Consider the following 22,306-nt stretch of genomic DNA (forward strand, 5'->3'; position numbering starts at 1 on the left):
TTAGACTTTGTAAATAATATGTATCACAAATATCTTCTCCCAGTTGGAAGATTATAATTTTACTCATCCCAGTATATTCTGCTGAATAGCAATTTTTAACATTAGTGAAGTTAAATATTTTCTTCTATGATTTGTTCTTTTTGGTTATAATTGAATTGTTTTTCTTCCCTCTAAAGTCTTAAATATGTATGCCTATTTCCTTTGAAACATTTTGCAAATTTTGCATGTTGGTCTTCTATTCACTTGGAATTGACCCTTGTGTATGCTGTGAGGTAGGGATCCAACTTTAGTTCATTTTTTTAACCATACAGATTCTACTGTGCAGTATATATCTTTTAAATTTATTTCTAATATTGCCATGACTTTTAAATTTTCTCTTTTAATCTTCACAAGATAGTATGCTTTTACTATTTTTGTTGTTTAGTGCAATTGGTTTTTATGGGGAAATACTAACCTTTACCATTTGTTTTACTTATCATTCACTCTTATATCTAAAGGCAGTCTACCTGGGATTATTTTTATTGTTTAAAGTATATCTTTCAGAATTTTCTTTAGGCAGGGTCTGCTGGAGTCAAACTTCAGTTTCTGTCTACCTAAAAACTCATTTACTTTGCTCTTCTTTGTAAAAAGTATTTCTGCTATACAAAAATTTTATAGTTAATTTCTCTCAGCATATTGAAGATTCTGTCTTCTCTTTTGCTTTTTTTGTTGCTGTTGAGAACTCGGCTGCTGGTTTAATTGTCATCTCTTTGAAAGTTCGCTGTATTACAACCGTGGCCTATGTTTACGATCATGTCTTCGAGTTAAGTGTTTTTCTGTTTCACCATGATAACTCTATATAGGGCTTTATTTTTGTTTGCACTGCTTGAAATTCATTAGGTTTACTAAATCTGTAGATTTGAATGTTTAATTAGCTTTGGGCAATTCTTAGTTTTCTCTTTAAATAATGCTTCTGTCTCATTTTTTTTTCATTCCTTATGGAATCCTGATTAGACATGTGAATGTTTTCGCTTAATCTCTTCTCTATCACATTTTGCTCCTCTTTATCTGCTGCTTTTAGACAATTTCTTCAGATATATCTTGCACTTTACTAATCCTCTTTTCAGCTGTGCTTCATCTGTTACTAAAATCATGTAGCACCAAGGTTTGAGATAGGCGATTACTTTTGCTTTTCAGTGCTTTGGGAGGCAAGGCTATTTCTTTTACATTCACCATATGATTATATCCTTGAATTCCAAGTATATTCTGGAAGGTTTTCTCATGTTAGATTCCCCAGTTGGTTGAGGCTAAGCCTTGTCTTGTGACCCTAGTCCCCTGTGAGACTACAAAACCCAAAGCTGCAATTCACACAGCTCATCAAGGTGAAAAATGATTTTAGTGTTCAGTTTGCTTCTTTGGGTTCCTGATCATTTACCCAAAATTCCTTACTTTCCTGCCAGTTTATTGATGCATTTTTATAAGGTGTTTTAAAAAAATATGTTAAGTAATGTTAAGGCTTTCAGTGAAATGGTCAATCAGGATATTTAATTTCTAGTATTTTCAGAAACAAAGTTGGGTACTAAACTGTTCATGAATATGAGCATCTCTTTAGCATCTCAGGATATCCAATGATGTCCATCTAAAAGTTCTTTATGTAATCAGCACTCCATAAGTATTTGTTGGTTTTACTAATAGAAAGTGTATGCATGGAAACACATGCTTTTAAGTCAACAAACCTGATGTGAGGTTTCGGATTCCCTTTAACTTCACAACTGAGCTTCACTTTTTTCTCCTCAGAGTCCAAAGGGAACATTACATGACTTGGTTCTTGAATGAAAATTGGACCATGCAGTGTGTAGTCATCTGAAATGAGAAAAGAAAATGTCCCCAAATGAACATATTCCTGATAAGCAGAACTACAGGAAATAACAACAGAATAAAAATAAAAGAGGTAAACAAACAAAAAATAGTAATACACAACAGATTCAGTCCAGCCTCTGGATTACATTTCCTATTAAAGAGTAATCTTTGTGAATCATGAAGCAGTAATATGGACTCTCGTATTTCATACTGATAACTTCTTTTTACCAACAAATTCCAGAACCAGAACGGCTTGGCATGCCCTTTTCTCTTCTCCACTTCTTACTTTTCTATTTGACCTTAGTCCAGCCTCTGATTTTGTTCACATTTTGTGCCTCCTACCTGCCTTTTGTGTGGCTGTCATCCTGGAAGGCTATCTAATGTCACAAAGTTAAAATATTTCTCCTCTGTAATAGGATAATGTATTCAGAAGTAAGCAATAATGATTTCATAAATACATTAATAATGAGAAGCATCAGTATACTGCAAAATATGTATAAAACTTTTAGAAATTGCATATGTAGGTAAATAAAGAATAACCTAGAGTCATGATGCTCAAATTATGCTTGGTAAATGAATAGTTTTGTTTTTTCTTTTAACCTGTTATGAACCAATACATGGGGGCACTTGTGTACATATCACACAGCTGGGACTGACTCAGTTCACAAGTTCAGTTACAGCCAGACTAGTCTATTTCAACTTCAAGGAGGCTTGAGTATATTAATACAAATGAGGTATGAATTTCTAAATTCTCAATAACAGAAGCAAGATGCACAAAACTAATTGTCATGGAGCTGTAAAGTTCAAAGAATGGAATAATCAACAAACAAGATTTGAAGTAACAATGCAGTGTGCATATACTTCTACAGCAAACACCTAATAAATATTGGTCAAAACACACCTCATCACTGAAACCTACATAAGGCCTTGTGTCCTCGTCTTTTGAAGTAAGAGCCTGTGTGCATTCATGCTCAGTAATGCCCATGGACTGCAGCCCACCAGGCTCCTCTGTCCATGGGATTTCCTAGGCAAGAACATTGGAGTGGGTTGCCATTCCCTTTTCCAGGGGATTTTCTCAATCCAGGGACCAAACCCACATGTCTTGCATTTTTTGCTTTGGAAGGCGGGTTGTTTATTCACCCGTACCACCTTCACCTGCCAGTGCAGGAGATGCAACAGACATGGGTTTGATTCCTGGGTCAGGAAGATCCCCTGAAGCGGAGCATGGCAACCCACTCCAGTATTCTTGCCTGGGAAATCCCATGGACAGAGGAGCCTGGCCGTTTACAATCCATAGGTAGTAAAGAATCAGACACAACTGAAGTGACTTAGCATGCATGCACATACATGACTCAACAGTTAATGATTGAGAAACATGAAGATACAGAAGGAGAGAATAGCTGTTGGTCTGGGGAACTGGTAACAATCCAGACTATACAGCTGCTACACAACAGAGTCACTCAACTTCCAGTTTCCTTAAAGATATAGATAAAGACCTGATGCTCATTCCAAGTTGTTTTTACAGGAAGTAGAAACCCTACTAGATAAAAACTACAAAAACAAAGACCCTAGACTGGATCAAATCCGAAAGTTGATGATGCTTGAAACTTCACCTTGATGCCAACCAATCCCAGGACTGTCCATGAGTTGATTACAACCTGTTGCTTGGTGGGTGGGAAGGGTCACACAATTTTGAAGGCATTAGCCTGTTGTGGCTGCTTTGGCCTGGCAAAACATTAAAACTCACATTTTGTGCCTCCTATCTGCCTTTTGTGCTTCTGTCACCCTGGGAGCCTGTCTAATGTCACAAAGTTAAAATATCTCTGCTCTGTAAGAGGATATCATAGTTGAAAGCAAACAATGATAATTTTGTAGATATATTAATAATGAGAAGCAGCAGTGTACTTAGTTTCTATGTTCCTATTCTGCACTGATACACAGAGTTTCAGCAACACTACCCATACCAGGAAAGTGGCTTTCATTCTTTACAATCTCATTTCTTTTTTCCTAGAAGGCTTTTCTAGACCCTCAGGTCTTCCTTTAACCACATGATTTATAAATTATATCTCTCTGTGGACACATCTTTGTCTACTACATGCATTTGGATCTTTCTTTCCCCTTCTTTGGGCTGTAAGCTCCTGAACAGCATGGCTGTATCTTATCCACTTTTGCTTGTTTTGTGGTACCAACTACACTAGCTTAAACATCAAACATGGTCCATAAGGACTGTTTTATTTGAGGTATTTTTCACTTTTTAATGTATTCAGCCAGCTGATTTAGGCACTGCCTAACAAATTTTGAGACAGAAGGGCCAGTGGCTATGATGTAAAGTGATACTGAATAGCACCCTGTAGCTGGCAATCTGTTTTCCCCTTATATGTGATTATTTGTATGGATGTGAATTACAACTGTGATCCTGGAGGACCTTAATAACCAGTCTTCTGTTGATAGGTGATGGGATGAGACTGAATTCATTCAGGTGAACCAGGACTGAGGAAAAAGAAGAAAGCAGATTTGGGCATCTAGGTGAAACATGGTAAGGTGATTTATTTTAAGGCTTTTAATCCAGGCTTTAAAACTTTGCATGTTGAGGTTAGAGTAGAAGAAAAATTAAGGACTCAAGAAAATCAAACTGAATGGCATTTTATTTTAGAGGAATAGGGACAGCCTCTGACCTTGTTGAGAGAACAAGCAGAATATGGATTCAGAAAGACTAGGAACTGAGATTCAGTGCCTTTTGTCAGCTAACTCTATGAACTATGGAGGATTACCTAGTCTCTCTATGCTTCAATCTTCTCATCTACAAAATAATAGCACTGGACTCAGTCAGCGCATCTATACCAGTTAGGATGAGGAAGAAATCGTGAATATCTTCCCATAAATGCAGATGCACACGGCATCTGCATTCAAAGATGTCATGAATTATATCACCACCACCATCCTCTCTCCTTACTCCATGTATAAAATCTCATGCTAATGAGAGATTCAAACAACGAAACAGAATTTTTCAAAGAACACATAATAAAAGCATGGAATAAAAGTAAACAAACACGCATCTTTCTAAACACTCACGGTTTAAAGTTAGATATTTCAAAATCTACATATTTACATTTCAGATTTTCAACAATGACATAGTTATTTTCAAAACAAATTTAGATACTGGTCAAGGGTTGGTGAAATTCAATCTCAAAGAATTATATGAATTTTTAGTGTATCTAGTTAAGTGACAAACATTACTCATCAAGACCACTAACACAGCAGCAAGTTGGGTAGATTATTTTCTAAGGGAGAGAGATATTTCTATCATTGCCCCAATTCCACAATTATGTGTGTATATATATATCAATCATCTCAATTCATTGGTGTTCCCTGATTTGAATTTCATACAGAAATACAGTCTATTACTAGTAATTCCAAATAAGAATAAAACATAATAATGATTATCCAGGATGCAGCTGAGAGGCTGTGGATTAACATCTGTACTATTTCTCAATGTATCCATGCCATATTTAAATAACAAAAAGGATATTTTTTCTGTGTATTTTGTAATAAGAATTGATAATAATGATGCTTAGCATTCACTATAAATAACACATTCATCTAAAGTTTTTATTTTCTCTTGGTTAACCAAGCTCACTGCCTAGAAATTAATATTAGCATAAAGGGACTGGCATTTCAGTTCTCATCTAAAGAAATCCACTGCCTCAAGCATGAACTATTTGGTTTCACAAAGATGAAGAGGGAGATTTTAGAAAGTTGCAATCCAGGTATAGAAAACAGATATCCTAACTTTAATAGTTTTAATATCAGAGTTACTAGTATTTTGAGAAAAAAATAAGTTAAAGAGTTGCTTTATTTTCTCCAAACATTGAGTGCCTAGGTTAAACCACCCTGAGAGTGATATTCTCAGATGAAAGACGGAGCAAGGCACCACTAAGCTTGTTCTGTGTGTTACAGTCACAAAGTGACTTTCAAGTGGCTTGAAGGATTATACAAAAGACTCTGCATTCGCCAAAAGACTTTGCCTTCACCATTTCAAACCTGACAAGTTCATCCTTTCATTTATCACAGTAAGTTGTTCTACATAAGCAGTCAAATGGCCATGATCTTCAGCCTCGTGAGGGAAAGGAGCAACTCAGAAAACAATAGAGGAAAAGATTAATAAGCCCATACACCTCAATGTTAGACTCTGGATCACCTGCATTGTAATCACGGCATGCTAATTTTTTTTAAAACCCCAGTCCAGACTGACCACACCTGAAAAATTCGGCATCTATGAACCTTTTAACTTAGTTTTCCAAGGGATTCTTTTGTACACTAAAATCTGAGAACTACTAATACAGACCCTTCTGATCCTAGATCTCCATTTCGTAAGAGCAGAACATCAAGCAACACTGGCTTTACACTCACCTCTAGACTTTCTCTTTTGAGTAAAATCTAACCAACCAAACCTTGTGTGAAAATACTTGGAGAGGGAATTTTAGCACATGACTAACAATTGTGAGGTAAGCAGCCAAGAACAGAAAACTATAAAATGGACCTACACAAAGAAAATGATGGATCTGTCAAAGTCAGGGACTAAAGCTGTATAAAAGAACCCCTCCTTAGAACACTCATTGTTGAACTCAAGAAGCTAACTGTGAGAACACCCAGGGCTGCACCACATTGATAAAGAAGAGGCATCCTCGGGAAGACCCACTAATGTACCACCCTGTAGTAAAACCTTATCCATAACAAATACACACAACATTCTCGCCATTGTTGTCGTCATTGTTCTGTCACTAAATTGTGTCTCTTTGTGACCCCATGGACTGCAGCACACCAGGCTTCCCTGTCCTTCACTATCTCCCTGAGTTTGCTCAAATCCAAGTCCATTGAGTTGGTGATGCCATCCAACCATCTCATAATCTGTCATCCCCTTCTTCTCCTGCCCTAAATATTTCCCAGAATTGGTGTTTTTTTCAATAAATCAGCTCTTCACATCAGGTGGCCAAAGTATTGGAGCTTCAGCTTCAGCATCAGTCCTTCTAATGAATATTCAGTATTGATTCCCTTTAGGATTGATCTCCTTGCTGTCCAAAGGACTTTTAAGAGTCTTCTTCAGCACCACAATTTGAAACCATCAGTTCTTCAGTTCTCAGCCTTCTTTTATGGTCCAACACTCACATTTGTACATGACTACTGGATAAACCATAGCTTTGACTATAAGGACCTTTGTCGGCAAAGTGATGTCTCTGCTTTTGAATATGCTGCCTAGTTTTGTTATAGCTTTCCTTCCAAGTAGCAAGTGTCTTTTCATTTCATGGCTTTATATGTAATGAATCTCATCTTATTTAAATGACAGCCTGTTGGGAATGATGTTTTCATTTTGGGATTATGAATAGGTGAAAAGTCACGCTGGTGCTCTGCTGCCTTGGAGAAGTTAGAGAAATCGGCTGACACTGTTTTTAGGGATCTCTCAGAGAAGCAGAAGGCAATGATCTTTCACGCTTCGAGGAATTCTCAAAAATCAAGGTTAAAAAGGAGGACAGGGGAAGCAGACAGGTGGCCAGAAGCTCAGATATAACTTCAAAGATTACAGATTGCTAATCTCAGTCCCAGCTTGGGGATTTTAGTGCAAATGCTGATACCTATACATCCTTATTTTCTGGGTTCTCTGCTCCTTGGCAACTAATTGCCAAATGGTCACGAGGTTACTTCTAGCACACCACCCATGATCCCGAAGTCTATTCCACAGAAACTATCCTGGAGCAGTTTCAGAATAAAAGGGATATTTTTACACAAAAGAGAGATCTATGTTAAAGAAACCCTCCTTTCATGTTTCAACAAAGAGAGGAGAATGTCCGGATTTTCAGTCAAGAGTAAAGATTTCAAGAAAGTTGAAAGGGTTAGTCGCTCAGTCATGTCCGACTCTGTGACCCCATGGACTGTAGCCCGCCAGGTTCCTCTGTCCATGGGGATTCTCCAGGCAAGAATACTGGAGTGGGTTGCCATTTCCTCCTCCAGGGGATCTTCCCAATCCAGGGCTAGAACCTGGGTCTCCTGCATTGAAAGCAGATTCCTCACCATCTGAACCAGCAGAGATTTCATGACCAGAAACTTATTTAGGTTCAAGATCAGGCTACTCCTAATCTTTCTCCCTTTTTGTTCATCAAAGATTTAAAAGTTACTAAAAAACACTGCCAGTGATTCTCAAACTCCTTTTTGCATTTGATTCTTTTCTTTTTAGAATCCATTTTTTGCGGGGAGACAAAACCAATGTTTGTAAGTCAGCTTCTTCCTGTAACCTCCTTGCAAGCATCCCAGAAATAAAAGGTAGTGCCAGGGTTACTCTTCAAAGTTTTAGACTACTGAAAGAGATGCAGAGTCATAGAATTTAAATTAGAAGAGATTATTTAATATTAAATGTATTTTTCCAGATCACAGACTAAAACTGCACTGTATCTGTAATGGAAACAAAAATGATTTTCATCTAAAAATAAAATGATATTCTAAGGGTAGCTCAAATGGTAAAGAATCTGCCTGCAGTACAGGAGACCTGGGTTTGATCGCTGAGTCTGGAAGATCCCCTGGAGAAGGGAAAGGCAACCCACTTCAGTATTCTTGCCTGGGAAATCCCATGGACAGAGGATCCTAGCAGGCTACAGACCATGGGATTGCAAAGAGTTGAACATGACTGAGCGACTTCCACATACATACGTAAGAAAAACAGTAATAAAACAACCCTCTCCCATTAGATGTGAGTAAAATTACTGATATCTCAAAGCTGCAGATAAAATAAGCAATAGCTATATGTCACTTATTTTAGGTGCAGTTTGGGGACATAAATGATTTTGCTCTCTATTTTATTTATCCTTTGAATTAATTTGACCCATTCCTGTTCCCAAAGTCCCCAGATGTCCCTAAAATTCTCTCTTTGAAGAAGGATGTTACTCTGTTAGGCTACCAGGAGCCAGACTGGGCTAAGAAGCTGGAATGGATGGGAACAATCTGAAGTTTTCTGAGATTGACAAGAATGATGGTAGATGCCAGGAAGCAAGACAGAGGCCTGAGTATCAGGTCCCTGGGAGTAAGAGTAGAGCAAATTCAATTCCAAGTGAAAGGTCAGCACAAGATAACATGCATAAAGGAGCAAGCAAGGGGAGCTTAGAAAAATCCATTGATGCTAAATATAGATATTTTTATAGCGCACCTGTGAACAATACTAACAGGTAACTGAGATGAGGAGGAAAGTCATTAAGGGGCTGAGCCATACCAGACAGCAGGGAGGAATTCAGGGTAAATATTTCATAGAAGATGACTTAATAAAAAATAAAAAAAAAAAGTCAAGCTAGCTTTAAAATGATGATTCCTCAAAGCCTGGCCTAGTAACCTCATGTATCAGTATCATCTTACCTGGGGTGCTTGATAAAAGACAGACTTTTGAGCCCCTGTCAGACCTACTGGATTTTTATTATCAGAGCTCAGCACCCTCTGTTCATTACTGTGCATTCTGCAGCTGGAAAACTAGTACCTTCAATTATGAATTGAGAACAGATGACTTTCAGCCCTAGACCAATTAAGGACACCAATGAAGAAAAACAACCCTGCAGAGTTTTGTTCCATGCGCTAGATAACTCTGGAGCAACCATGTGGGGTGGGGTAAAAGGTCGTGTTCTGCAAGCATAGCCCTTTGGTCTATGTGCTTCTCTTTCGCTGGAAATATTTTTCATCTTTTGCAAACTCAGTGACACAACTCTGCTGGGAAAGGACAAACAAGCAGTACTATGATTTCATCCTCAAAACTAAAAATACCAGATTCATTTCTACTTGTAATTGCTGTGGCATTCTCAGGTGTTGCACCAGAGGGTTGTTTAGGCTGTTCATCCTCATGGCAGGTAGAAAGTACCCTCACAGCAGCCAAGACTCCAGGACCCTGATATATAGTCAGTCTTCCTTTGACACCAAACTGGCTGTCTGATTAAACACCTGGTCTTGGGCAGACACACTTCACTGGCAACAATCTCAACTGGGGAAGCAAACTCTAGGAGACCTAATGTAGAACACAAGGGCTTGAGTATGAGCTCAGAACATGAGCCCATGGGCTTAGAAGTGAGTTTTATCTGGGTCACATCTGGAGGACAGGTAGACGGTAGCATTGTGCATGCTCAGAAGCATCCTGATACAAACCACAGTGGCTTTGCTGTGTTATGGCTTTTACTCTGTTTTCTGCAGAGCCCTTGACCAATGCAGAGAGTAAACGCTGTGTGTGTGTGTGTGTGTGTGTGTCTGTCTGTCTGTGTGTATAAGTAATGAAGGGGAACACACTGTCTTATTGGATTGCAGAGCAAAGCAAAGTCACGCCACTGGGGACAAGGAACAGGTAGTCCTGCTAAGCTGATTTGTTGGGCATGCTCTAGAGTCATGTCCCATTTCTCTCTTTCAGGGCAGAAGCCCAGTGGTGAGAGCCAATTGTTCCACATGGGAACACACAGGGCCCACTGTGTTTGGTTGGCTGTGTGCCATCTCCTCCAGCCTTTCTAATGATCACAGAAAATCATTATGGCTAAAAACTCTAAGTTCAGCAGCATCTCTGTGGGTCCAAATTACTCACAAAATGTATGGGCAGTAACCTAAGGAAATTCAGAAACAAGTGAAATATTGTAACAGAATTCCTTTAAAATTGAATCACTGATTGTACAAATGATGATGGGACAGCTGTCAAACTATCATTACAGACACAATTTAGTGTTGTTCATCTTTATTAAATAAATAGTGGGGGGCGTTCAAAGGCCCCACATAAGGGTCTGTGTGTGAAATCTGCTGCCACACAGCATTTTTATTGGATGCTGCTGCTGCTGCTACTGCTAAGGCGCTTCAGTCATGTCCGATTCTATGAGACCCCACAGACGGCAGCCCACCAGGCTCCCCCGTCCCTGGGATTCTCCAGGCAAGAACACTGGAGTGGGTTGCCATTTCTTCCCCAATGCATGAAAGTGAAAAGTGAAAGTGAAGTCACTCAGTCATGTCCGACTCTTTGCGACCCCATGGACTGCAGCCTACCAGGTTCCTCTGTCCATGGGATTTTCCAGGCAAGAGTACTGGAGTGGGTTGCCATTTCCTTCTCCATTTTATCGGATAGTTATTCCATTTGGCTCTATTTGGTGGTTCAGTTGAACAGAGGAGACGCAAAATGATATCAGAGGAGACAGAAATTCCTGCTTAAAGGATAAGACGTTTCTTTCATTTGTCCTTGCTTTCACCTTCCTTATTTTAAACCCCTCAAATCAGCATTTTTAAACAGCAAGAAGCAGAGAAGTCTATTGACAGAAGGTATATGTTTGAAAGCAGAAAGCAAAGGAAAATCTGAACAAGACGTAAACTCTCCTACTTTTTCTTTGTTCTCTGGTTAACAAAATAATGCTGCTGCTACCACATATCATGTCAGACATAATAAGGACCTAATCGTACATCATGTCAGAGCTTAGAAATGATAGGGAGTTGGGCAAGCATGAAGAGATTCAAGTGGTCTCTGATTAGAAAAATTCCACGTTGGTGGAGGAAGGATTTGTAGGAGTCAACCCATCCTACTCTGACCCTACTCTGACTCTCACATTCTAACCCATTACAGGAACAATGGATTCATTACTCCTTAAAAAAAAAAAAAAAAAAAACAATAACAACTGGGAATTTGGGGTTGCTGGATGCTTAGAATGGATAAGCGACAAGGTGCTACTGTATAGCACAGGGAAGTATATCCAATCTCCTGGGATAAACCACAACAGAGAAGAATACTAAAAAAAGAATGCATAAGTGTGTAAAACTGAGTAACTTTGCTGTACATGTACAGCAGAGATTGGCACAGCACTGTAAATCAACTATACTTCAATTAAAAAAAAAAGTAATTGGGTGACTGTGATGTCAAGCCCCAGGTATGAAAAGAAAAATAAATTTTCAACAAATGCAAATATCCTGTAACTCAACTGGAGGCAAAACTGATCTGAACTTATGAGAGGCTATATATAACTTAGCATGAATATTCATATTTTTTGCTACAGAGTTCAAATGTGTTCAATTATGGAATGCTGACCCAGGTTCAGCTGGAGATGTTATATAATACTAGGCATGTTATGTGGACCACATTTCTTTTCTAAAATCAGAAGGATTCTTAATTATCAAACATTTTTGATCCAAACAGTTGCTGATTAGCATCTGTGGGCCTATACTATATGTCACTTTCAAAGTTACATGTAGAGGACATACAGTGTGTAAAGAAGACACCATCCTGCCCTCAAGGAGGGTTTGTTCTAGAAGGATAGACAGACAATAATCAGATAAGTCAACTCTATATTTTTAATTAATAGACTATTTTTTTAAATGTCATCACATTTTATGAAAATGTACCATTGTTGGCCTGCTTTTCCTACCTACACAGTTTCTCTTGGCTGCATTTCAGGGCAGCATCGTCTTGTTTCTCCACCTTCCTTCGGTTCCTCGGCACCCCTCTCTCTTCCACTGAGGACCCACACAGTTCCAAGCTTTGCCCACCTTCACTGACTCAGCATCTCCAGACAAGTGTTCGAATCCCAACCCCACAAATGGCCCACATCATCCTTGATGTAGGATAAACACAACACAAAGACGAACATTTGGTTGCTTTCTGGACTCTTTTCCTACAAAAGTAGTCAGCAGAGGACTTTACAGCTAGGCTGAGGCCAGCAGGTACTGACTTGACAGTCATTTAGCATTGTGAGCTCCTTGTTGCTGCTTCTTTGCAAGTGGATGGCCTCCACCCAGTCAGGATGAAGGTTTCTTGGGCTTTTGAGCCTGGGAAAGGGCAGCCAGGATGCCCAGCTTCAGATATCAGTTCACTAGGAGCTAAAGCTCTCCTGGGTTGGGGCCTCCCCACCAGGACAAAAATGAGTCAGACAATAACGAGAGGTCACAGGCAGTTATGGACTGAAGCCAGGAACACCTCCCAGCTCTCTAACCAAACTTGCACTTGTCCATTCCAAGATTTATTCCTCTTCTGGCTGTTGTTTGGTCACTAAGTTCTGCCTGACTCTTTGCAACCTCATGAACCGTAGCACAACATGTTTGCTTGTCCCTCACTGTCTCCGAACTCATGTTTATAGAGTTGGTAATGCTATCCAACCATCTCATCCTCTGTTGCCCCCTTCTTTTGTCCTCATTCTTTCCCAGCATCAGTCTTTGCCAATGAGTCAGTTCTTTGCATCAGGTGGGCAAAGTATTGGAGCTTCAGCTTCAGCATTAGTCCTCCCAATGAATGTTCAGGGTTGATTTCTTTTAGGATTGACTGGTGTGATCTCCTTGAGGTCTAGGGAACTCTCAAGAGTCTTCTCCAACACCACAATTTGAAAGCATCAGTTCTTTGGTGCTCAGCCTTCTTTGTAGTTCAACTCTCACATCCTGAGAGTTGAAAAACCATATTAGAAAAACCATAGCTTTGACTATACAGACATTTGTCAGCAACATGGTGTCTCTGCTTTTTAATATGCTGTCTAGGTTTGTCATAGCTTTTCTTCTAAGGAGCAAGCATATTTTAATTTCATGGCTGCAGTCACCAGCCTAAGCGATTTTTGGAGCCTAAGAAAATTTCCAGCCATACGTACTGCCATTCCCTGAATTTATTCCAGCCTCTTTCATTCCTTTAAATATGGCTATCAATTAACTAATAATAATTCAACCATTAAACTGGCTCTTGTCAATTTTAGGCCTTATTCCAGAGATGGGAATGTGGTATCTCCAGGGTTTAACTTCTGTTTTTAAGAAATCAAAACAGAAATACAGTACACTGTCAGTGACTAAAAAGAAAACATATTAAGAAAAAATTTCAAATAGAGCCCTAGTGTCATCATTGATCAGCTTGTTGGGTCAGGGGTCTCCAAGGGACTACTATGTGATTGAAGACCTGTCTCCACTATCAGCTGAGAAAAGTGAGGTTTAAGGAGTGATTCATCCAAGGTCACATTTCTAAGAACTGTGATCGTTGGACCTTGCTTCTAGGCCTTCACCAAAGCCCCAAGTTTTAAAAGTTGGGGTTGTGGTGGGAGTGGACACAGACAGGTCTACAGAGGTTCAAGTTATCTTTTATGATGAAGGGAAAGGAGATGTTTCTCCTCTCTTTGTCTTCAGAAAATAATCTCTCAATAATTTACTGTGCTATGTTATGCTATGCTATACTCAGTCACTTCAGTCATGTCTGACTCTTTGAGACCCTATGGACTATAGCCTGCCAGGCTCCTCTGTCCATGGGATTCTCCAAGAACGAATCCTGGAGTGGGGTGCTATGCTCTCCTCCAGGGGATCTCCTCAACCTAGGGATTGAACCCTTGCCTCCTGAATCTCCTGCACTGCAGGCAGATTCTTTACCTCTGAGCCACTGGGGGAAGCCCCCTATTAACTAACTATTCATGTTTAAAGAGGATAGAGATGCACTGACCCATTCCAAATGATAAGAGCACTAACCATCTCTCATGGAGCCTGAAAGTGAAGTCTCTCAGTCTTGTTCGACTCTTTGAAACCCCATAGACTATAGCCTACCAGGCTCCTCCATCCATGGAATTTTCCAGGCAAGAATACTGCAGTGGGTTGCCATTCCCTTCTCCATGATTAATAGACTATTTTCTAAAATAAGTTTAGCATTACAGAAAAATTGAGCTGGCACTCAGCTCAGTGCTTTGTGATGATCTAGATGTGTGGGATGGGGAGGGGTGAGTAGAAGGGAGGCTCAAGGAGAAGGGAATATATGTATATATGTAGCTGATTCTAGAGAAGGAAATGGCAACCCACTCCAGTACTCTTGCCTGGAAAATTCCATGGACAGAGGAGCCTAGCAGGCTACAGTCCATGGGGTCACAAAGAGTCAGCCACGACTGACTGACTGAGCTCACAGCTGATTCATTTTGTTATATAGCAGAAACCAACACAATATTGGTAACCAATTATAGTCCAAAAAAAAAAAAAAAAAAAAGGCAAGTACATGAAGTTTTCAAATATCCTTTCTCCCCTGCTCACAGTTTCTACTATTAACATCTTGCTCTATGTGGCACAAGTGTTACAACAAATAAGCCAATGGACACAGTACTATTAACTAAAATTCATGGTGCAATAGGGCCCAGTCTTTGTGCCGTAAAATTCTTTGGACTTTGGCAAATGTAGTATAAGATGTCTCCCCTATTACATTATCACAGATAGTTTTTGTCCTAAAAACCTCTGTGCTCCACTATAGCTAACTCTCAATGTTCAAATATATCACTATTTACTCATGAGAACAAAGAAGAGACTAGAAACACATATGAATATAACTGATAGATTTTGGCTAAATAGCTCTAAATATCTCAGATATCCCTAGGGCAAAAATATCTCTAGAGCCTAGAACTGCTTGGTAGGAAGAATCCTGGAACTTCCAAAGGCTCCCACATAGAAAGCGTAAAGAAATCAATGATGCTAAAACAAAACCAAAGGATAGAGCTTCAATGATATCCTTTGAGCTTTGAAGCCACTTCTATCCAAAGTGAGGCTTATCCCTAAGATGCTCAGGTATGTGAGCAAATGACTGCCTTTATTTAAGCCAATCTGAGCTGAATTTTATCATCTGCAGCTAAATGACTCCTAACTGAAACTGTATTCATAGACAGTACATGTCAATTTATTCAGTGGTTTAATTCATGTTATTGGTCTTCTTTCTCTTCTATTTCCTTTTGACAATTCTCTACATGCATGTGTATGTAAAAATGCACACATACAGGCCCTTCAACAATATGGTAGACAAAATCTCTCTGTGGACCTAATGTTTATTTTTAGGCCTCAACCTCCACCTGATCACTCCTATGATCAACTGTTCCCTAGAGGTCTCCTCCGTTGAACTGTGCCTTTTCTGATTTTTGGATACATATGGTAGCTTGGCAGGAAAACTATGACAAACCTAGACAGTGTATCGAAAACTAGAGACATCATTCAGCCAACAAAGGTCCATATGGTCAAGGCTATGGTCTTCCCAGTGATCATGTATGGTTGTGAGAGCTGGACTGTAAAGAAGGTAGAGCACTGAAAAATTGATGCCTTCAAACTGTGGTGCCGGAGAAGACTCCTGAGAGTCCCTTGGACAGCGAGGAGATCAAACCAGTCAATCTTAAAGGAAATAAACCCTGAATACTCACTGGAAGGACTGATGCTGAAGCTGAAGCTCTAGTAGTTTGGTCACCTAATGTGAACAGCCGATTCAGAGGAAAAGACCCTGATGCAGAGAAAGATAAAGGGCTGAAGGAGCAGAGGGAGTTAGAGGATGAGATGGCTGGATGGCATCATTGATGCAATGGACTTGAACTTGGGCAAACTTGGGAGACGGTGAGGGGCATGGAGGCCTGGTGTCCTGCAATCCATGGGGTCACAAAGAGTCGGTTATGACTGGGCAACTGAACAACAACAAATGGTATCAAAATTTGTTTTTCCCATGTCTTTCCCCATCACAGGACACTATTTCTTATTGGAAATACATATATATATATATATATATATATATATATATATGTACATATATACACACAACTGTATAGTAATCATTTCCTAAGCTCTAAGCTTCCAGCTAGAATTCATACACTTTAATGGTGACCTTTTGAAAAGATAATTTACCTAAAACAGTGGTAATACCCCTAATGTGCTTTTATGTATTCTTTGTGTGTAGAAAGATACTCCTAGGCCAGTTAAAAATGAATACAGAACTACATTCTTCTCCCCAAATTCTGACTGAATAGATTTGGAGGTGGGGTACAGGTATATGCATTTGAGTCACGCATCTTAGATTATTCACATGCACGAGATCTACAGTCATGAGTCACCATTTGAAAAAGAAAAACTGAGGGAACACCAGCAATGACAGTAGGCTGCTTCAATCCCCAGGTGGCTGCTACAACTGATAAGGTGTATGATTCTCAGGTCAAATGCTAGAAATGTCTCTCCTGTATGTCCTGGGTGAGTAGAGTATCTCCCATCCTACAAGTAAATGGGAATAAATCCTTGTGTGCAATGGGAGGTGTCAATGATTATATCAGACCTGTTTTGCCACCTGATGCTTTCCTCATCATGTCTTAAGAATACTGCCATCGAGGTCTGTGCAAGCCTCTGTGTGGCTGGGAGAAACAATGCACTCCACAGCTAACACATTCTCCTTTTCAACTAAAAAAACAAAAACAAAAACAAAAACACAAAAAACATTCAGCCAAAAGTTGAGGTTGTCTTTGCTGCACTCAGTCATAATTTCACACTTTCTTAGAGACCATCTGCTTAAAACCCTTCTGGGGTGAACTGCTGGTGTTACTATCCCCTCAGTGACACCCCAAGTTCCCCACCACCTTCCCTGACATTAAATTGCTTGAACACGGAACGCCTGTAGGCAGCACTTTGATGTTACATGCACCGCAGCTTTTCAAGGAATATTCATGAACCTTTGCACCTGTCTCTTTGGCAGCTGAAGTACCCCATGTCTGTCTTTCCTTAAATGTTTCAGGTTTTTAATTTGGCACATAGTGAATGTGTCATTATATAGAGATATATACTGGGGAGCGTGAAAAAGAGTAATCTGAGAACTGTTCAAGCAAAACTGGAACAACATATTTCTAACAGGAAAGATCTACTAAATTTGAATTTCGTATGCTTCTTTTTCTGGTGTGTAGGTACTTTAGCTATTTTGCATATTGTTGCTTAGGAAACAAGGCTGTCATGGTGTTCCTGATGAAGCTGAGAAGAAGAAAAAAATTAAGATGAAGTTCATGGCAGGCAGTGGGTTCCAGGCATGAGTCTTCTCAATGGGACATTGGTATTTTAATAGAAAGCTGGTAAGGAAACCCAAATCAGACTTCTGTTGTACCTCCCTCACTGACTGAATCCAGAAGTCCTGCTAGAGAAGGATAAATACAACCACAATCAACTTAGGCAGAGATGAGCTGAGTTTTGGCAAAAAAAGATGCTTATGAAATCATAGGTCAACGTCTACCTTCCCTTTCTCAAAAGGTAATATCTCTGCTCCTATTTAGAGACACACAGAATAATGAAAATAACTCTCCATCAGTGAGTACATCACTAGGCCAGGCTCTGTTGCAAAGTAAAAATACTTACTAGGCCTTGTCTCACCCTACAACAACCCTACTGACAGGTCTTATACTCCTCCTCACTCGGTGATGGAGAGAGAGATGCCTGGAGATAAACCACCCTTATAAGAGGTTGCAAAACAGAGATTCATTGGTTTCTTCTCTTAGAAGCCAGTACTCAGTAGCATCATGATATAAAGTAAAACTGCCCTCTACGTATTAACCCCCAACAAGTAACAAAGGAGATGTTGATATGTCAGATAAGAATGGTGTCATTAAATGTGAGTGGTTTCATATTTTCAATCCAACTCTATTTTTGAGGTGAGGAAACAAAGGTTTTCAGAGGTTCAGCGGTCACACAGATACTCATGATGGAGTTCTAACTAGAATCTTGATTTGTTGATTATCAGTGGAATTTTTTCATAGTACCACAGGCTCCCTCCAGTTTATTGTTCAGATAACAGCGGGATTAGTCTGCTTTTACCTAGAAATATAGTGGAGAAAAATGACAGAGTCATCCCTTAGGGAAGGAAGGAATCTATTTTGTCAATATTTATGTCTTGAAACTTTGGTTCAGGATAAAATAAGTGAAAGCCTATTTCCTTTTAATAGAGAACAGAAAGGATAAGTGTATTCATCATATGCTGTACTTGTTACTAATTCTTTCAAATTATAAAGTAGTTCTTTGGGGGAATTACCAACATATTGATGTAGAGAAAGGGTATTTTGTCCTAAAGTATTCTCTATAGAAAACTTAATAAAAGAGGGGATTCACAATCTTTCAAAATGACAAGCATAAAATTTACATCTAATTATTGGCCATTCTGCCTTTTCTGTGTCATTCTGTCATAAGGTAAAGTGGCAGGCATGCTGATTTGGGCAAACACAAAAGCAAAAATTCTTTCTGTAAAGGGATAAATGGAAGTAAAAAATGCCATTGACTTGAATTCACAGGCTTATCGAAAGAGGGGGAAAAACACTTTTTTGGCTTTCCAAAGACAAGGTAAAAAGCTTGTCCATTAAGTTGTTGGACCCTTTGAATAAGTCATCCACCTCTCTGCTTCATTTCACTGACAACTGATGCCCAAATTCCTTCCCATAGACCTGTAACCAGAGAGGTGAGTGACCATGACCTTCTCTACCTTTCTAACAAAAAATACCTGTTTGCTTAAGCAACACAGCAACTAACCAGAAGCAATTGAAAGGGGTACCAGATTAACATCTTTCATTCATTCAACAAGTATTTCTTGAGTCCCAGGTATGAGGTAGACGATTAACATGTTGAAGACAGACAGAGAAGTAAATCAACACACTGCCCTAAAAGAGCTCATGTTCTAGGCTGGGGAGGCAATTCATATAGCGTGTTGAAAGGTGAGTAGTGTTGGGAAGTAAAAAAGAAGGGCAAAGAGTCCTGGCAGGGTACTGCAATTTTAAATAGACTTGCCAGTGAGGTCCTTTATGAGAAGATGATATGTGATGCAAGATGTAGAGGAAGTGAGGAAACAAACCAGAAGGGTATTTGGTAGATAAACATTGCAAGCAAAGGCAGAAGTGACTACAAAACTCCTGAGGCAGTGGGGAGGTGCTTAGTGTAATAAATACTTTCCCACTTTCTCTCTCCCCTACTCTGGTTCCCTGCTCCCACATCCCTCACACATACACACAGTGTACCGGGAGCCCAGGAGTGGAGGGAGCAGTAACAGGAGCCAAGAAGGGGTAGCAGCAGCTATACCACATATCAGAGCTTTCCTCTGCCATATTTCTGGCAATTCTCCAACCAACACTGTTTAAGTGAAAGTTGGTATCATTGCTCATTTTATGGACTAACAAAGTGAGATTATATCCTCATTTTACAGACTAACAAAGTGAAACACACACAAAAAAGCCCACTTGGGAGCCTGGGGCATCCTGGCACTACCACGAGGCTTCTTTCTTTTTCTTTCTCAAAAGATACACATGGAATTAGGAAACTGCAATTTTTGACCAATCTTCTTATGTAGAACATGCCAAAATCTGTACAATACTTATAGCACAGGAATTAAAAGCATGGGCTTCAGATAACAGTGTGGGCAGGCTAAGTCGCTTCAGTTGTGATTGACTCTCTGAGACCCCATGGACGGTAGCCCGCCAGGCTTCTCTGTTCTTGGGATTCTCCAGGCAAGAATAATGGAGTGAGTTGCCATGCCCTCCTCCAGGGGATCTTTCTGACCCAGGGATAGAATTCCAGTCCACTTCATTGGAGGGAGATTCTTTGCCATCTGAGCCACCAGGGAAGCCCACAGATAACAGTACCTGGGTTCAAATTTGAGCTCTGCCTGTGGGTGACCTTGAACAAGTTGCTTGGATTCTGTGTCTCTGCTTTCTCATTTGTGAGATACTAGTGCGTATGTTATATGGTTATCTTTTAGTACAAAATGTCTTAATATTTTTAAAGTGCTAAGAACAATGCCTGACACTTCATGAGTCCTATGCAAGGAAGGAAACACAACATGTCTACACATTTCCTACTTAAAGTCTCTGATTTGGGGTGGAGGGTGTTGGAGATACAAAGGAGAGAATCAACCCTAGTTACTTTTTAATGTTCTCCTAGTAGGTAGGAAGACATACTTGTACCTTAGCAGACCAGATGCAATAGCAATTTTCTGAATATATATTGTCAAAGATACACATTTTTCCCCAAGAAAAATAATAAAGTAGATCAGCACATATTTCTCCTCTTATTCCCCCACAGCCCCCCACCAAAATTAGTAGCCTGAATGATTCGATAAGCACCAACTATAAGCTGCACACAACCCATCTTTAATCCTTCCCTAGGTTTCTGAATGAATGATGTCAACATTCATGCTTAGGATACTTTTAAATCAAAGAAGGTCATCTTTAGAAAGGACTAAAAGAACATAAGCAATGTCTCTATTTAAGAGGAATTAAAGGAATGTGAATTCCTTTGGTTTCTGTCTTTTGATGTCACGGCATTTCTGTTCCAATGAAATAAAAAAGCACTATAATGTGGTACAGAAATAGGAGATATCTTTATTTTTGGCAGGCAATAAAACATGTCCTCTACGGAAACAGCCTATTCTTCTGCTCCCCAAACCTCTTGGATACTACAATACTTCCAGAATATGATGATATTTTATCACCTTTGTCTACTGCATGTAAGTTCTTCGAAGACAGGAATTTGAGTTGATGTGGTCTTTGTTTCCCAGACTTTATCTTTCTTTCTGGCACAGTGTTGATACCTAATCCATCTCTGATGAATGAGTTAGTCAAAGAAGGAAACAACATGGCGATAGTTACTAAGGTGTATATAGGAGAACCAGTATGGAATACTAAATATCCTGATTGGTAGTCAAGCACTATTTACCACAGAACCTGCTGCTTCTTGAAGATCTTTTGAGAGAAATAGATAAGGCTTATTCCATTAAGAAAGTCAATTTTTAAATTTTCTGTGAAAATTGACTTTTCATCTGATTTTAAAATGGTGTCTTTACAAGGCCTTTTTCTAATGTTACGGCACTCTTTGGAAGAATTCATTCCCACTCATTCATACAACGAGTGTTTTCTGAGTATGTACTCTGTTCCACATGCTGAAGATACGATAATGAACAAGGACAAATATAGTTTCTCCCTTAAATTCATTAAAAATCTTTTCACTGACAAGCTTATGCTTGCAATTTAATTTAACAAATAGACTGACAAAACAAAAACAAAAAAATCTGATGTGTACAGGTCTAAGTCATCATCTAGTCTAGTAAGTAGTTCTTATCATTCTCTGAATCACAGAAAACATTGAAAAGAAGATGGAAAGGAATTTATATCTACACAAACTTTTACACAAAATTTCTAGGGTTAGTGGACAATCTTCCCTGAAGACAAGCCATGAATTCAGCATTTAAAATCCCTGATCCATTCTAGGGCTATCATTTCATACCTCTGTGTGTGTCTGTGTGTGTCCACATTTAAAGACACAAAGTAAAAATGTTTAGCTCATATTAAAACCTCAAAACTAAATATTCACTATGGCTAAGTCTCTAGAGTATTTCAGAGGATTGGAAGTAGCAAAAGTGAAAATAAAATGTTTTAAGTGATAAGGGAAACAATAATTAGGGAGAAATTGCTCTCTTTTAGTAATAAACTTAAGAAGAACGTATTTTTCAAACACTACAACTACCCTTTGAGTCTTTTGTACTCTTGAGAAATCAACAGAGAACTATTGGTTAAAGTGCTTGAAGCTAATGGTGTGAAAAAGATTGAGTGAAATAAAACTATTTTGCCTGAGTAATAACTGCTGTCAAATGAGAAGGAACTATTCTTCACCAAACTTTTGGGATCTTGACCCAAAAGGCATCCTGAAGTAGGATTTGAGCAATTGTTAACAT

The 22,306-nt window shown here is 39.2% G+C and overlaps 1 protein-coding gene across 1 annotated transcript in view; it reads right to left on the reverse strand.

The window, feature by feature from the left end:
- The window catches only part of CNTN4 (contactin 4), a 1,007,382-nt gene that overhangs the window by 346,997 nt on the left and 638,079 nt on the right, over window positions 1–22,306 (reverse strand). The window contains exon 5 of the mRNA XM_081528227.1: window positions 1,716–1,842. Coding sequence (XP_081384353.1) covers window positions 1,716–1,842 — 127 coding nt within the window. The remainder of the gene's footprint in view (window positions 1–1,715; window positions 1,843–22,306) is intronic.

Source organism: Giraffa tippelskirchi, chromosome 9 (assembly GCF_054371585.1).
Source record: "Giraffa tippelskirchi isolate mGirTip1 chromosome 9, T2T-mGirTip1v1.2.pri, whole genome shotgun sequence".
Lineage (NCBI taxonomy): Eukaryota > Metazoa > Chordata > Mammalia > Artiodactyla > Giraffidae > Giraffa > Giraffa tippelskirchi.